This window comes from Pelodiscus sinensis, chromosome 28 (genome assembly GCF_052426305.1).
Source record: "Pelodiscus sinensis isolate ZL-2025 chromosome 28, ASM5242630v1, whole genome shotgun sequence".
NCBI lineage: Eukaryota > Metazoa > Chordata > Testudines > Trionychidae > Pelodiscus > Pelodiscus sinensis.
Window position 1 is genome coordinate 14,063,022 of NC_143079.1, and position 17,614 is coordinate 14,080,635.

General features: G+C 45.4%; 1 protein-coding gene across 5 annotated transcripts; it reads left to right on the plus strand.

Annotated features, from left to right (window-relative positions):
- The first annotated feature begins 686 nt into the window (after window positions 1–686).
- DGUOK (deoxyguanosine kinase) lies at window positions 687–17,182 on the plus strand. 5 transcript variants are annotated; one of them, XR_012897970.2, is made up of 9 exons: window positions 687–844; window positions 3,799–3,911; window positions 6,319–6,506; window positions 11,402–11,549; window positions 12,957–13,072; window positions 13,878–13,977; window positions 14,091–14,229; window positions 14,720–15,171; window positions 15,694–17,182. XR_012897970.2 is itself a non-coding variant. In XM_075910914.2 (7 exons), exons 1-7 carry the CDS (start codon window positions 751–753, stop codon window positions 15,718–15,720), a joined length of 786 nt encoding a protein of 261 aa, XP_075767029.1. In that variant the 5' UTR covers window positions 687–750; the 3' UTR covers window positions 15,721–17,181. The 5 variants fall into 5 exon arrangements, 1 of the variants encoding a protein (XP_075767029.1); XR_012897968.2 differs by lacking the exon at window positions 14,091–14,229 and having other exon boundaries at window positions 14,720–14,970; window positions 15,078–15,171; XR_012897971.2 differs by lacking the exon at window positions 14,720–15,171.
- The last annotated feature ends 432 nt before the right edge of the window (window positions 17,183–17,614 follow it).

Below are 17,614 nucleotides of genomic sequence, written 5' to 3' on the forward strand. Positions count from 1 at the left end.
TTGGGGTACTCAAGAGAAGTCTGAGGGGTACGCCAACACAACTGAAATTTGGAGACAGCTGAAACTTTAAGTCTTTCAGCATTTTATTACTTTTGTATTTTTTTTTTTACACCCAAAAATTTCATCGCCCGCCTGACTACAATTAAGTTGTTTTTTTTAAAAAAGTGTTGCAATGGTAGAGAAAAAAATGTGTGTGTCTGAAAACTGGAGGTAGTCTAACTTTTTTTTTTTTTTTTAAAGGGGAGTACTTTATTAAAAAAAAAAAAAGGTTGAGGAAACACTAATCTAAGCATAGCACTGTGTGAAAACTATCTGCTATTCTGCCTAGATCAGCTAGATGCTGCAAAGTCAGCACAGTACTGTATTCTAATAAATGCTACCTAGGTCAGGATATCGCTATAAGAGAGATGCATAAATCTGCCTATCATCATAATAGCAACCAGCATAAATCTGCATATCAAAGATCTATATAATACTATTACCGTGAACATCTGCATAAATCAGCATAGCGTTATACCGGCATTCGGCTCCCGCCAGCACCTCATTGTAGCGCCCTGCTCCCCGGCAATGCGTTGCGATGCGTCATTGCATAACACTGGTCCTCTGCATCAATCAGCATCGCGCAAGTGAGCCCGGCTTACGTCATCATGTCAAAAGGCAAACTGCGTCAGAGCCCCGCCAGCGCAGCACGGAGCCGCATACATTAGCATGTGATTTGCATCTCATTGAGGCGGAGCGCGGGGCCCCGGGATGAAGCCGCTGTTCCCCCAGCGGCTCGTGCGCGGCTTCGCCATGGCCCGGCGCGGGGGGCCCGCCAGGCGGCTCGCCATCGAGGGCAACATCGGTACGGGGGGGGGTTGTGAGGAGGGTGGGGGGGCTGGGGGGGGGTTGTGGGGGGGGGGAGTGGGGGGTGGGGGGGGTGGGGGGTGGGGGGGCTGGGGGGGGTTGTGAGGAGGGGGGGAGAGTGGGGGGCTGGGGGGGTTGTGAGGAGGGGGGGGGGCTGGGGGGGGTTGTGAGGAGGGGGGGAGAGTGGGGGGCTGAGGGGGGGTTGTGAGGAGGGGGGGAGAGTGGGGGGCTGGGGGGGGTTGTGAGGGAGGGGGGAGAGTGGGGGGCTGAGGGGGGTGTTGTGAGGGAGGGGGGAGAGTGGGGGGCTGGGGGGGGTTGTGAGGAGGGTGGGGGGGCTAGGAGGGGTTGTGAGGAGGGGGGGAGAGTGGGGGGCTGGGGGGGGTTGTGAGGAGGGGGGGAGAGTGGGGGGCTGAGGGGGGGTTGTGAGGAGGGGGGGAGAGTGGGGGGCTGGGGGGGGTGTTGGGGGGGTGGGGGGGTTGTGAGGAGGGGGGGAGAGTGGGGGGCTGGGGGGTGTTGTGAGGAGAGGGGGGAGGTGGGGGGTTGGGTGGGGTTGTGAGGAGGGTGGGGGGTCTGAGGAGGGTGTTGTGAGGAGGGGAGGGGAGGCGGGGGGGGGGGTTGTGAGGAGAGGAGGGGGAGGAGGGCGGGGCTGGGGGGGTGTGTGAGGAGGGGGAGGGTGGGGGGCTGGGGGGTTGTTGTGAGGAGAGGAGGGGGAGGCGGGGCGGGGGGGGTTGTGAGGAGAGGAGAGGAGGAGGAGGGCGGGGCTGGGGGGGTGTTGTGAGGAGGGGGAGGGTGGGGGGCTGGGGGGTTGTTGTGAGGAGAGGAGGGGGAGGCGGGGCGGGGGGGGTTGTGAGGAGGGGGGGCAGTGAGGAGAAGGGTGAGCTGGAGTGAGAGACCCACAGGGAGAGGGGGAGCTCTGGGTGGAGGCCCTGTAAGGGGGAGAGGGGAGCTGGGGGGTTGTGAGGGGAGGGTGCACTGAAGGAACATCCCCGGGGCCTAAATATCAGAGCTTTGGGTGAGAGGGCGACAGATGATTTTATAGACTTCTATCCTATCCCCCCTTAGTCAAACTGAAAAGCCCCCATCTTATTAATCTCTTCTCATATGGCAACTGTTCCATTCTCCTAATAATTTTTGTTGCCCTTTCCTGAACAGGCTGTTGTCCCTGGCTGTTGCGGTGTGGAATGCAAACAGATTGCATTAAGGCTCTGTATTGGATCTTGTTATGAACATAAGATCCATCTATGCCTCTTATACAGCTCTGAATGGTCCTGAACAAGGGAATTTGCTGGACCAGAGGCAGTCAGGCCTCCGGAGTTCCCCTACTGGCCTGCCAGCTCTGGTCAGCGCTCTGCCCCTAGCTTTCCTGCCAGGCTTTGTTGCCTCCAATGCGCTGGAGGGGCTCTGACCCTATCTGCCAGCCCTGTGGGTTGCCCACCCCTGGCAGAGCCCCCACAACCTGCTGCTGGCCTGCCAGTGAGGGCTCCTGACTGCCAGCCCCCTAGCAAAGCCACGCTTCTGGTTGACAGCCCACCTGGGGGCTCTGCTGCTTCCCTCCAAGGCTCTGATTGGGCTCCCTGCCCCCAGTGGTGCTCTATTGCCAGCCTGCTGGTGGTGCGCCGCTTCCAGCCAGTAGCTATGGCTCCCTGCTCCTGGCGGAGCTGCACTGCCAGCTTGTTGGTGGTGCTCTGCTGCTGGCTAGGGCTCCCTGCCTCCAGTGGGCTCTACTTCTGGCCATCACTAGTCCCGCAGCTGCTGGGCTGTTGGCTGGGCTCCCTGCAGGCTGCTGGCCTACCAGACCAACTCCACCCAGTTGCTAGCAACCTCTGTGGCTGGGGCTCTCTGATCCAGGGGCTCACTGGTCTGGCAACATCCATGATCTGGAGAAATTCAACATGTATTGCAAACAATTACACACAAGTCATCACATTGGCTTCAGTGGGATTTAAAGTTAAGGGTCTGTAGAAGGGGTTTGCAGGATTGAGTCCCAAAATATTATCTTGGAAGTTTGGACAGCATGCTCAGCACTGTACTAAACAGAAAGCAAGAGCCCATAGTTGCAGTCTTTTCTTTCAGAACCTTACAGTGCTCTCCTTAAATAATGAGATTATGATTTTATTTCGTCGTGTTAAATTTAATACTCAGAACTTTATTAATTCATGCTAATGGATGGAAGATTCATTGCAAATGACCAAACCAAGTGTGGAACCAATAAAAAGCAAGGAATGCATACAGCACGTTATATTTCTGTTTTGGTAGAAACCTGATTCCCCAGCTGAGATCAGGGACATACTGAACTAAGCACTGTACAAACATGGAATAGAATACAATTCCTGATTCAGAGTTTGTGGTCTAAGGCCCAATCTTCTTACAGTCATTATTCATAGAGAAGATTTTTTTTAAAGATAAGGCAGACAAATAGGAATAGACAGCCAGCTTATTTTATTAGCACTAGGACTTTATGAAGTACTAGTATTAAATCTACCTATCCTAGGTATTATTTAGGTGTGCTTATGTTGTCTGTGTTGAATAAATGTATTGTTATATATTTGGTTTAAAAAAAAAGATAGGGTATCATATTGAGTCTTGATTCAGTCTTGAAGGGAGAGGGTGTTAAATTTAAGCTGATTTGAGAGATTTTCTTTTGTGTACAGAGGGAGGGCTACCCAAAGATATTTTTAGTGTACTTTTTAAAACAAAGTATATACTCAATATATGTTTAAAGAATGGGAACTTAGCTACAGTTGGAGGCAGGATACTGGGCTATATGGATTAAAGGTCTGATCAGGCATGGCAAATCATTTGCCTCTGTTTTTGCTTAGGAAAGTCACTCTTGGTTTTTTTTTTTTTTTTTTTTAAAAGGCCAATCAAAAATTGGGGTTACCTAAAGTATCTGATAATCCTTTCCTAGCCAGACAGCAGACTCTGACAATTGCTCTTGTTTTAATTTTGCAGCTGTGGGCAAGTCCACGTTTGAAAGGCTTCTCAGTAAAACATTTCCAGAATGGCAAATGGCTACAGAACCTGTGTCAAAATGGCAACAAGTTCTAGCTTCCAATACCAGAGAGGTAAGTGTGAAAGTGAATAACCAGAGTGGGGATGTGTGGGCACTGCAACAAGAGTTTCCATCATCCGGTTATAGGCTTTTCAAAATGTATGTGATTTTAATGGTGCTTGTGAGTCCTGGGCACTTAAATTCTTTCTCTTTCCACAGTGTAGGTACATCACAGGCAGCGACTGGACAGGCTTTACTCATTGTTCTACAGTTGTCTCAATCCTTCCCTGTAAAACAGGGTTAAGAAGGGAGTTCAACTATATCAGGTTTAAGTGGCCTCTATTAAAGATGGTTTTCCTCATCCATAAATCTCTTCCATGATTTGATAATTAAAATAGGTGTGCATGTTCTTAAACAGAATGACTCATGGGAGATAAATATTTAACACACACATTCCTATGATCTAGACTATGATTGCAGCAACTTAAATTTCTTAAGAGTTTTAAAAAATAAATTGTTTCTTAATACAGCTAATCTAAACATCCTGTATCCAGAGTACCAATATTTTTTTATTTTGCATGGAGTTCAGCTCTCTAATGGCAAAAGAAATGTTGAACAAAACAACTTGATTCTCATTAAAGATCTGGAAGGAATCTACTAATGCTTTGTACCTCTGTACTCTCTCTGATATTTCTTTTACAGCTCTTACCTGCTTTGCATGACTATTCCGTTTTATGGGGCCAGTGTAGACGTAGCCTAGATGTAAGTCAGAATAGGGAAATCCACGGGGGATTTAAATATCCCCCGCGAATTTAAATAAACATGTCCGCCGCTTTTTTTCCGGCTTGGGGAAAAGCCGGGAAAAAGCGTCTAGACTGGCACGATCCTCCGGAATAAAGCCCTTTTCCAGAGGATCTCTTATTCCTACTTGAAAGGAATCTTGAAAGTAGGAATAAGAGATCCTCTGGAAAAGGGCTTTATTCCGGAGGATCGCGCCAGTCTAGATGCTTTTTTCCGGCTTTTCCCCAAGCCGGAAAAAAAGCGGCGGACATGTTTATTTAAATCCGCGGGGGATATTTAAATCCCCTGCGGATTTCCCTATTCTGACTTACCTGCTTTGCATGACTATTCCGTTTTATGGGGCCAGTGTAGACGTAGCCCTTTAGTTTTTTATGAGCTTACTGTTGTGGTCTTTTTTTATGATGTACATTGTAGGCCTAATCAACCTCTGCCGACGAGCAATAGTAGCACTTTTCTGTGAAGTACCACAACCCAGCAGGGGACAACGCTTGCTCTCCGTCTTCATGATAAACTCCATGGAGTAATTGGGGTAGGTGGGTAAGGCAAGCATAATTTTTGTCTCCAAATAGTTGACAAGCAGCCATTTGGGATCAAGATCAAGCATGTGCATTAGAGAAAAAAGATTATTGCAGAGTTTTCTGCTGTGTCCAATTCTGGTGTCAATATTTCTTTTAAAAGGACGTTGGAAAAACTGGAGAAGATTCAGTTACACACAAAATTTCAGAACTGGAAGACATGCAGTAAGAGATTTAGGGAGCTTACTCTATTTAGTTGGTCAAGGAGAAGGTTAAGAAGTGTCTTGATTATGGTCTAGAAATTCCTATACAGTGAGTCAAGCTATCAAAGGTGGAATAAGATCCAGTTGCTTGTAGCTGAAGGTATAAAAAACTCAAACTGAAAATAAAAAGTTGCACCTTAACAGTGAAGGTAGCTAACCATTGTAACAATTTAACAAGGTAAATTCCTTATCACTTGAAGTCTTTAAATTGAAGATATCTATAAAATGCTGTAGTTCTATGGCTCTCCACTTTTCCAGACTACTATATCTCTATCAAGATGTGTCTTGTGTATCCTCAAGTTCTGTCTTACTTAAAAACCACTTGCTTACAAAATTGGACGTAAAATACAAAAGTGTCACAGCACACCATTACTGAAAATGTTCTTGCTTTCTTATTTTCACAATATAATTATAAAATCAATTGGAATATAACTATTGTACTTACATTTCACTGCAGAGCATACAGAGGTTATAAATAGGTCATTGTATGAAATTTTAATTTGTACTGATTTTTCTATGTAGACTGTTGTAAAAGTAGGCAACTATCTAGATGAGCTGATGTACCTCCCTGGAAGATCCCTGCGTGCCTACATGGGTATGCGTACCCTTGTTTGAGAATTACTGCTGTAGTTCAGATACAAGTTATTGGGCTCAAATACCATCACTTATATAGAGAGTAATCTCCTCCTCAGCAGGAATCCTGGGGGAAATTCCCTGGCCTGTGCAATGCAGGAAAACAGACTAGAGGACGATCATAATTATTCATTCTGATGTTCAAATCTGAGTCTCGTACCAGTTCTACATTGAGAATATCCTACCTCCAACCATAGGGATGGATGGCCTGAAAAACTCTTTCAGTGAAACTTCCTTCTTAAAAGTACCTTTTTGCATTTCTTAAAAGGCCTCGTCTTCTCAGAATGTTGGTAACCTACTTCAAATGGTTTATCAGGAGCCTTCTCGGTGGTCCTATACGTTCCAGACGTTTTCCTGCATGAGTCGACTTAAGGCCCAGCTGGAACCCCTATCAGAGAAGCTCTTGAAGACCCAGGAGCCAGTGCAGATTTTTGAAAGATCTGTATACAGTGATAGGTACAGTGCTAAAAATCTCCAAACCCCTGTCTGCTCCAGCTAAACTAAGGTGCTTTCTGTTAGTCAGTATGTGTGTAGAAACATGGCAATGCCGTTTAAGTTACAGGTTGAACCTCTCTAGTTCAGTACTCTTGGGACCTGACTGGTGCTGAGCCAAAGAATTTGCTGGACCACAGGACGTCAATATCTTCTAGCAGCATTACCAACAGTTCCACTGCTTACTGGGCTCTTAGAGGACATTTAGGGCTAAATTAGAGTGAAATACAGTGAACCCTCGTTTATCGCGGTAGATAGGTTCCAAACCCGACCGCGATAGCTGAAAATCCGCGAAGTAGGGACACCATATTTACGTATTTATTTAACATGTATATTCAGACTTTTAAAACCCTCCCTTTACGTAGTACTGTTAACAAACCACCCTTTAATGTACAGAACACTTAATGCATGTACTACAGTACCCTAAACTAAAACAGGCACAAATATTAAAATGTTAGAAACAGTCACGCACAGCACAGGTTAAAGTTACACAGTAACGTAGCAGCATCTACCCGGCGAGAGAGCGGCAAACAAAGTGGCCGCGAGAAGATGCTACTGGTCGGAAAAAGTCCGCGAAGTCGTGAATCCGCGATGGTCGAACCGCGAAGTAGCGAGGGCTCACTGTAAGAGCACAGAACACTGAGAGACTGGTGGCTGTAAACAAACTTTATGGGACCACAGGAAACTTGGCCACTCCCATGATAAAGTGGACATCCGGCTAACTAAAATCATGCCCTACCACAGATGTTGCCAGACCAGAGAGTGCCGGACTAGGGGGGGTTCAACCTGTACCATGCTTCTTTAATAAAAAAAAAAATGCATGTTTAGTGCCTACCTGATAAATACTGTTTGTTTTCTAGAGGTGAGTTTCTGATACACACCCCTGTAACATCAAGAAACTGATTAGGAAATCCTAACATCGATGTAAACAGGCACTTTTCTGATCCCTTTCACCATAGCATTGGAGCATGTCACAAACATTTCTTATCACAGTACCTCTGCAATGCAGAGAGTATTACCCCTGTTTGATGGTTGGGGAAATTAGTTCTATGCTGCTCTGCATGATGTGTTGTCATTTACAACAGTGTTAAATAAATATTACCATCAAAACAGAAGGGTAAAATTTCATGTGGCCATGCCCCAGTGTAAATGACTGCACAAAGTGCAAGGTATCTGTACTGAACCCAAGGTTGTGGCAGATCTGAGATTGAATCCAGGTCTCCTGAATCCTAGTTAAATGCCTTAACAGGAAGATGATCCTTCCTTAAACTGCTCCAGGTTATGTGTCTTTTAGCATCTACAGGGACAGCAGAAATCAAGCGCACACTCGGGGTGTTGTGTTCTCTCATCACTAGACCAGAATAAAATCCCACTTGCATTTGAATGGGCTCAATTTCTACTGTCAATGTGAACTTGAAACTGATACTTAGAAGAAGAAAATCATGTATGTTACAATAAGTCCAATGGAAATTGGTAGCCTATAAATACATGAGAGAACACATGAGGTGGTTGAATTTTCAGAATCAGATTTTTTTTTTTTTCTTGCTTCCAATTTACAAAGCCCTTGATTCAGGGAATGAAAGTAGCCTGGTCAGTTTCACTCATAGGTATACAGTAGAGTCTCAATTATATGACCTAAACGGGACCGAAGGATGGTCGGATAATCGTAATGTTGGATAATATGGAAAATACCTTGCGGGGTCCAAGATATTTTCCCCGTCAGCTGCAACTCTGCAGACTCTCGGCTGCTTCATGGGGAGCCACGCTGCCCCCGACCTCCCCTATCTCCCCCGGCCAGTTGCGCTGCCCCATGGCTGGGGAGGTCGGGGGCAGCGCGGCTGGCAGGGGGAGATAGGGGAGGTCGGGGTGCCCCATGACCTTCAGAGGGCGGGGGCAGCTGGGCTCCGGCATCCTGCTGCATAGCCCTGCTCCCTCGTCCCTCTTCTCTCACCGCTTTGTCTCCGCACTGCCTGGCACCTTCCCTTCCGCGCTCCATTCTGCTGGCTCCGCCGCCCACACAATTGCCTTGGGTGGCCACAGGCAGGTCGGATAACATGGAATGTCGGATAAAGGAAGGTTGGATAATCGAGGCTCTACTGTACATGGAACTCTGCCTTAAGGAATCATTCAGGTGAACAATAAAAATGTTTGCGTGATTCATTTAGGTTGAAAAGGTCAAACAAAATGATCTTCCTGACACTTCAAGGGTCATGGGTACATTTATGCCCCAGCCCCATGAGGGCGGGGGCTGTCCCAGCCAGGCTAAAAAGGCCCTCAGCCTATGGGATTCTGCTTAATCAGTTAGCTGATTAAACTAAACGTTTAACTGGTTAACTGATTAAATGGGATTTTACATTCCTACTGGAAAGAGCTTGAGGATATATTTTGTAACTTGTGTCTGATAGTGGGATTTGCAGTGTTTAAACAGATGTTGACTTGAAAAATGGGAATTACAAGATTTTCTGTGCAGTTATACGAAGTGGAGCATGAGGTATACTGAAAGTGTTTGTTTTCCAAAGAAGTGTCTCCTATGATGTAATGCCTTCCAGGCTATTTGGATTATGTTGGCTAAATAGTCACTTTTTCCAGATTCCTTGGTAAAGTGGATTGGTGGTGAGATAATGAAAAATATCTTATATACATACTCTGAAAGTGAGGGAAGTGTGAACATTACATGAGAGGAAAACTGTATTTGAATCAAACTGTTTGGGCTGAAACTTGTGAAAGAGGGAAGGAATTTATGGTGTGTGTGTGGGGGGGGAGAGAACCCCTGGTGATAATTTGTTATTTAAAAAAAATTGTGGCTGGCTGTTCTAGTAGCACCTTTGTAGTTCAAGGCTTACATTGCAGCAGGGGGTCCTGCAGTAGAGGGTTTTCCTTGGGACTACTCCAAAGACTCAACCAAAATTTGTTAATTTGAGGCCATGCTCCAAGATCCATTTCCACTAGGGATGTAAATGGGTAATGCATTAACGGGCTGGAGCAGCCCCTGCCCACAGTGCAACATTACAGGCCAGTTAGCCAGTTAACATTTTAAACAGGATTTTACGTTCCTAATTTCCACAGCTTTTGGCTGCAGGCAGCATGGGAGGGAGTTAACATCTTTTTGGTTCTGTGGATTAAGCTCTTCTAGAAGGGTAAGTTAGTGTATGAAACTAATCATACACAAAATCGTAGGACTGGCATTAGCTATGTTGGTAGGAGAGCATCTCTGACATAGCGATACAATTTGTATCAACCACACAATTAGTCGGTAAGAACCAGGGTGTACAACTGCAGCTGGGGTGGCTCCAGGAGCCAGCTCAAGCCGGAACTGAGCAGTCCTGGCTCTGGAAGCTGCAGTTCTGCATTTTAAAAGTAGTAAGAGCCAGTGGGCTTTTAAAATGCAGAGGTGCAGCAGCCTGGACCAGCGCGAACATTGTCATTGCATTGGCAGGGCAGTATAAGCTCCCTCTACTACTGCCTATTCCATCCTTGGTCTGTAGGTAAACATGCCCATGTTCTCCAGGGCTGACAGTCCAATATCCTACGGCATTGTTACAACTGCAGTGCCTGGTCTAGAACTAAGACAATTAACAATAGAAGAATCGTTGAATGACTGTTCTACTGTCAAGTATGAAACTGTCCAAACTAGAGATGTGAATGGTTAACTGGTTGCCCACTAAGCATCACCCTTAGTGGATGATGCTTATGGTAACTGGTTAACTGGCGCCCGGCAGCAGCCCCCACAGGCTGGGGGCTGCTCTAGCTGGGCTGGAGCGGTCCCCTCACCTGTGGGACCTGCTTAATCCATTAACAGGTTAAAGTTAACATTTAACTGATTAAATGGGAATTTACATCCCTAGTCTGAACAGCCCATCTCAGCTCTCTTCTCTGGTTACTGAATTGTCTGTTTTAAATCTCTGCTGTTGAAATGACCTCTTGGAGCTTTGCCTTTCTGTGTATCTGTGCAGCACCTGGTACACTGTGGATCCTATTGAAATGCCCTGGAAGCTGTGTAGACGCATAGCTGCCTACTTAGCAATGCATGGGGGCTCAATGAAGTTGCATAAGTCTGGGACCTGCAGCAGGTCGGGGAGAGCTTCTTTGGCCCCATTCTCAATGTACCCTGCCCTCCAACCTGTTGCGAGTGACCCAGCTCTGACTTGCACTTGACACAGCAGGCCTAGCACCTACTTGCTGCTGGCCATGGCAGCCCAGTCCAGCTGGTGACACTGGGCCCGGCCCCGATCTGGCTGCAGAGGCCTGGCCCTGGTGGCCTGGCCTCTGCCTGCATCCCCTATCTGTCTCCAGTCTTGTCCCCAATCTGGCCCTGGTTCCCATCCAGCCCCACCAGGATGGGGAGAGGTGCAGTCCACACCACACCCTGGTGCTGCTGCGAGGCGAGAGATATGCAGGAGTTCTCTCTCCTTGAAGTAGCCTAGGAGCACCCTCCTTCACCCCAAAGCTCTCCAAATCTGACCTAACCCCATAGCCTGTATCCCTATCTGCAGCTCTCACACCCCTGCACTCCAGTCCTGAGACCCTTATCCCTGGCCCCACCCCAGATCACACACCTGCAGCTGGAGCCTTCATACCCTTGTACCCCAACTCTCTGCCTTCTCCCAAGCTACAAACCCCTTGTTCCCACCCCCACCACAGGAATTTTGTTATGTGCACCAATATGGAGGGGATGTGTTGCACATCCCCTCCATATTGGTGCATGTAACAAAATTCATTCCATTCAGGGGTGAGAGAAATTAGAGGGAACACTGTTTATATCACAGTAAAAATGTACTTTGTCATTCTAAAACTACAGGGAGTTTGTTTGGCAGGTTTAATTTACTCGGTATTCTCTTTTTGTTCTCTTTTTTCCTTAGGTATATCTTTGCTAAGAATCAATTTGAGATTGGTTACCTGGCTGAAATTGAATGGACAATTTACCAAGACTGGCACACCTTCCTCCTTGAAGAGTTTGGGGACCGTATTGCTCTGCATGGCTTTCTGTATCTCCAGGCAACTCCAGAGGTAACTGAGAGCGTGACTGGGAACTAACTAAAACCATCTTTATTGGCTGCATTAAGGGTGGTCTTGCTTTTCTTGAGGCAAGGGAACTCTAGACCGTATCAGATCAGCAACTGACTAGGACTGAAGACCAATACATCTAATGACAGGGATTGAGGTCCCAGCATGCAAGGCACTATACATCTCTGAAGAGCTTAGGCTAAGCAGACAAGACAAAGGGGAGGGAGGGGAAAGAGGTGAAATTACTTGCCTGAACTTACATAACCGATCAGTAGCAGAACCAGGTATAGAACCCAAGTCTCCTAAGTGCTAATCCAAGGATCTGTGAACTGGACCACGTCTCTTCAATGAGGGTCATTTTGTCTAAACATTTATTCTGTAATAGAGGAAAAAATAGTTCCCTCTGTAATGTAATGCTGCTGACTGTGCAGCCTTAATTCCAAGCAGCTACTTGTTGGTCTTGTTTTTGGGCTTAGCTTCAATATATGGGAAACTTTTTGGAGGAGTGGGGAACTATGATTGTGTTTATGCATGCATGACTTCTCGGTGCATCATGTTGACTCTTTCTCTAGCTGAGGGTGGTTGGATTCAACTTCTTGCAGAGCTTTCTGTCTACACTGACACAAGTTGCTGCCCTTCCAAGTATAGGGCCCAGTTGTACTCGTAGTGAAGTTTTGCCCATGATTTCAGTGGATGAAAGATCATGTCCTTACATGCCCACTAAACGTCTGGCCTTAGACAGGTGATGTGGCTTCTAACTTGTGTGTCATGTGAAGCTGTTCCTACTTTGTGTAACTGTGATCCAAAGAAAATGGAGAGAGGCTGTTCTCAGTGGTGACAGATGACAGAATGAGGAGCAGTGGTCTCAAGTTGCCGGGGGAGGGAGGTCTGTTTTGGTTATTAGCAGGGCTCGCCGAACCGCGGCAAGCCCCGCTCGTCAGCCGCACTGTCCGGCGATCTGCCCACATGCAGATCGTTCTGCGCATGCACAGATCACCCAAACCTGGCTCTTCTGGGTTATAATCTACTTGCCACGGGCGAGTAGATTGTATTATTTGTCGAGCCCTGGTTATTAGAAAAAAACTATTTCACTAGAAGAGTGGGGATGCACTGGAATGGGTTACCTGGGGGGGGTGGAATTTCCATCCCTAGAGGTTTTAAGTCCTGGCTTGACAAAGACCTGGCTGTGATGATTTAATTGGGGTTGGTCCTGCTTTGGGCAGGGGGTTGGACTTGATGACTCCTGAGGTCTCTTCCAACCCTATGGTTCCAACTGCATCTCTCCAGTTGCTTTTGTCTGAAGTGTCCTATAACTCTTGGCCCATCCAAATGCAAAACAGACCTCATTGAGACTTATGGGGTAAATTAGTGGGTCATACTAATGAAGGAGCTGTCATTTCCTCTCATCAGAAATGTCTAGAGCGGTTGCACCAACGGGGGAGGCCTGAGGAGAAGGACATCCAGCTGGAGTATCTGGAGCAGCTTCACACTCAGCATGAAAACTGGCTTGTAAAGAAAACCACAGAGTAAGTGACAATAGAAATGGCTTCTAGATTCTCAGCCGTGCAAGCCTAGCTCCTTAAATGGTTGAATAATATGTCCTCTGCTGTGCAAGAGTGGCTGTCTGCCACCCTTCTTCATCTCTTGCTTAGTCCTCCCACTACACAGCCAGCTTTCTGCCATTAATCTTAACACTGAACGCCATCTTCTAAGAACATGTCAGCAATCTCCTCCCTTTCAGCAGTAGGTTCCCCTTTGTTACTTTTGCTTCTCTCCATCTTGGCAAATCCTGTAACTCCAGATACCAAAAGGGTATAACAAAATTCATGATGGGTCTCAGAAGAGGAAGGAAGCTCATCTACCTCATAAAAATCTAAGGTGATCCCTTCCTTTCCATACTCTCTTACCTTGGTTTCACATGTATAATGTGCTGGTAGTCTACTGACCCTTGTAGTCCAAACACAGTGTAGGTATCATGCTTCATAGCAAGTAGAGGGCTCTGCTGTCTTAGGCACTGATGCCAGTGGGAGTAGAGGGTTCCAGGAATCTCTCAGCATAAAGACCTTAGCTTGGAAATCTCCTTTGATAGGGAAGGAGGGAAGGGACGACTTCTCTGCAGCTGGAGGAATCTTTTATTTTCTTTTAATGATGGTGAATTTGTATATGCAGCATATATCCTTCTTATGATAAAATAAACTTTTGTTGCAGCAGTGTTGGTGTGATACATCTCTTCCTGTATCTGGGCATATTGTCTCTGTACCTCTGGGAAGAGGTACACTAATAAGATGATTGTTCAGATCCCTTCTTGCTGTTTGTTTGTTTGTTTTTCAGGGTCCACTTTGAAAACCTAAAGAATGCTCCTGTCTTGGTGCTTGATGTCAATAGTGATTTTGAAGATGACCCAGCTGAACAAGAAGAACTCATTAGGAAGGTAAGCATTAATGACACCAGCTCATTTTTGCTATTAACGTAAAATACAGAATTAGACATATGTGGGACAGGAATATTTTCTTTCTCTTTTGCATGTCTTTCTCCTTCTAATAGAACACCACATAACAGATTACTATCAGCTTGGCCTGTCCCTTCAGCAATACCATCTTATGTTCTGATCCCATTCAATCCCACAAGCTAATCAGTCAGGTGTGATCAGCAATTGGACAAAGACTTCCAGGTGCTGCATGAAGTAGGTGGCATGCTTCACTGTATGCTAGCTACTGTCTCCAGCATCCAGACTGGGTATTAAGAGATGCTGTGCTGCTACAGATGATGACTTATAGTCAGGCCTTTAGTTTTATGTCTTATCTATGACCCTAAAGATCTCCCAGCATTTCTTGAAAGGCATACTTTTTCTCCTGTTGACCAAATGGTGATATCCTATCTGTGTAAATTCCCCCTGAAGTTGCTATTGAATAAGATTTTCCAGTTTTCTACCCTAAACTGTAGCATTTTTGTATTCTGCATTTCAATACTGTATAAAAATTATCCCTCTGAATAGATTTTAAAACTTCAGACTCCTCAAGAATGAGAAGTGCTATATAAATAGAAGATGACTATTACGCCTCTGATCAGTGAAAATACAGCATGAATTCTACCATAGTGAAGTCGATAGTGGGGGCTTATTTGTTTAAGAGTAGGATGTTTGTCCATTTTTATTACTATTTATATTGTGGCAGGTGTCTAGGAACCACAATTGTGGACCAAGAATCCATTGTGCTAGGTGCTGTACAAACACAGAAGAGAGTTTTGGTATTAATCTACAAATTTGACACTGTTTCCCTGGGCTTGAACAAAGATGTTAACTGGATGTCACATTATAAAGCCAGTCTCCCCTGCCTCTAAACTACATTTTCACATCAAAAGCCAAGAATGGGACACTTGCAGCTCACTTAATTAGCCTCATTAGCACTGGTCCTACAGTTGACAGGTACTCCCCTCCTCTTTCCCCCCCCCCCCACCCCATTCTCCATCTCATCATCTGATGAGCTTGTGTGGGCAAAATCCACTTCATGATACTCTCTCTATATTTGTTAGTCTCTAAGATGCCACAGGACTACTCATTTTTGAAAGTTACAGAAGATAGTATTATTCTATTCCCATTCCCACAAAAGGAAGCTTATATTTTCAGGTAAGTTGCATTGATGAGGTGGCTAGCTTGCTAGAGGGGGAATGCTGATATTCTCCCAGGGAACACATTGGTGGGATTGTATTCTACCACTATTTTGTGTGTTGAACAAGTTACATTTCACAGACTTATTAAATGTGAGTACAGGGCAGTGTTATTACCTGCTCTCTTAAAATATATATGAAAAAATGTTATGCTTGATTGTAATCTTCGTGTGTGTTTGTATAGTTCCTGTCACAATGGGAACCTTGACCTTGATGGTGAATTTTGAGCACTACTACAATAAAAATAATGATATCTTCTTCATTGATCCTGTCCAGGTTAAAAAATTTTAAGACCAGCTAAAGTTGATTGATCTATCAGTATTCCTAAGAAAATAATCTAACTTTGAAGTCCTTGTGATAAATTCTTAACAAGTAACTTTTTTTGAATGAAATCTAGAACTGCTTAGGTTTTCGTTGCATGCGTTTTGTGCAGTGTGATAAAAATTGCACTTTTATAAAAGGTGCTCTCTTTCTCTCACAGGTAAAGGCTTTTATAAAGACTCTGTGACCCGAAGCTTTGCCATCTCTCTCCACTACTAGTTCAGGATTTCTTATTTATTTGTGACCAGCTTTCACTTGGTTATGCTCCTGGCCATTAAAAGATAAAACAATCTGTGTCAAATTTGGAAGGCCAAAAGTATAATGGAGGTATTTTAGTGAATTACACTTGAATCCTGTGTTTCTCTTCCAAAACAAATGTTATTCTTCCAGGGAGGGAGAAGTCTTGTATAATCACCCATGAGCAACCTGACAATAGCCACCCATGTACATGGGTCTAATGGAAAGAAGATTAACTGTCTCAGAAAATTAATTTTCTGATCTTCCAAAGATCAATAGGGAGAAATGATTTTAGATGTTATGAAGAATCCCTTCCATTCATGCAACAGCTTAAGTATTTCAAATGTGCTTTCCTTTCATTGCTGAAGGAGATGTGCAGAAACTCTTCTATTCCATTACATGCTAAATGCAGCCATTGGTGAAAATGAGGGTGTTATAAAGAATTACAGGAAACAATGGTCCTGGTTCACCACTGCACCTGTACAAAGTGAATGTAATATGCTACCAAATCTATGTCAGCATTTCACACCCATTTTGCGCAAGTGGTATTTTTGTGTCAATAGAGAACAAAGACCCAACATATCCGTTTTTGGCTCTTCTAATCCATTCTTCGTAGTAGAAGGCAAAGTCTTATTTAATGTTAAGCCAGCTTCTCTTATTAAGTTTGCAATTTACATGGCGTATTTTTCTACATCTTGGGCCTAATAATGATTTACACTAGTATCGTCTCATAAGCTAGACAGCTGCTGGATCATTGAGCCTGTCCTGGTAGAAAGAATATGGTATGCCATTTTGATATATTGTCTGAAAAGTTTTTAATAGTTTACATTTTAAAGTGAGTCTAATAATTTAGAATAGGGGACTGGAAATCAGGACCAGTTGGGTTCTATTATCACTCTCATCACTGTATTGGTCTCTTACTTCATGCAAGTTGTTATTTAGCTTCTTCAGCATTTATAAAATCCTCAAATGCCTTTCATCTGTACATATAATATGCAGAATGGATCCTGGTTTCATACTTTGCAAAAAGATAGTTGTTTGGCAAACTGTTCTTCCCTTACCTTTCAACCTGGCACCTTGGATGGGCTAACATTAGTGCAGTTTACCTGGAATATTAACTGGACATTGTGGAAGCTAAGAAGAGAAGACAGAAAATAAGACGTGAATTTTAGTGGGAAGTTGGCTGCCTTGTAAGTCCCTTTTGAAAATCTCATCTGAAATGCTGCTAGTTCAGCAGGGCACAAATTTGGCTTTGTCCGTCTAGCTCCCGCTTTCCTCTGAGTAAAACCTTTCCTTGCTGAAACATAGCTGAATGTACAGGCAGTCCCCGGGTTACGTACAAGATAGGGACTGTAGGTTTGTTCTTAAGTTGAATCTGTATGTAAGTCGGAACTGGCGTCCAGATTCAGCCGCTGCTGAAACTGATCAGTTTCAACAGCGGCCGAATCTGGATGCCAGTTCTGACTTACATACAGATTCAACTTAAGAACCCCAGGCATCCCCAAGTCAGCTGCTGCTGAAACTGATCAGCGGCTGATTCCAGGAAGCCCGGGGCAGAGCAACTCTGCCTCGGGCTTCCTGTAGTCAGCGCTGGTCAGTTTCAGCAGTGGCTGACTTGGGGATGCCTGGGGCAGAGCAGCTGGGGTGCTGCTGGGTTGGTCCAGTAGCGCGGCCGCTCCTCGGCGCTACTGGACCAACCCAGCAGCACCCCAGCTGCTCTGCCCCAGGCGTCCTGATTCAGCCGCTGCTGAAACTGACCAGCAGCGGCTGAATCAGGATGCCTGGGGCAGAGCAGCTGGGGTGCTGCCGGGTTGGTCCAGTAGTGCCCAGAGCGGCGCTGCGGG

Excerpts from the sequence above, each read along its gene's own strand:
- DGUOK (XM_075910914.2), top strand. The coding sequence starts at position 751 with ATGAAGCCGCTGTTCCCCCAGCGGCTCGTGCGCGGCTTCGCCATGGCC. Across the intron at positions 11,550-12,956 it reads ATCTCCAGGCAACTCCAGAG|AAATGTCTAGAGCGGTTGCA; the intron begins GTAACTGAGAGC and ends TCCTCTCATCAG. Across the intron at positions 13,073-13,877 it reads CTTGTAAAGAAAACCACAGA|GGTCCACTTTGAAAACCTAA; the intron begins GTAAGTGACAAT and ends TTTGTTTTTCAG.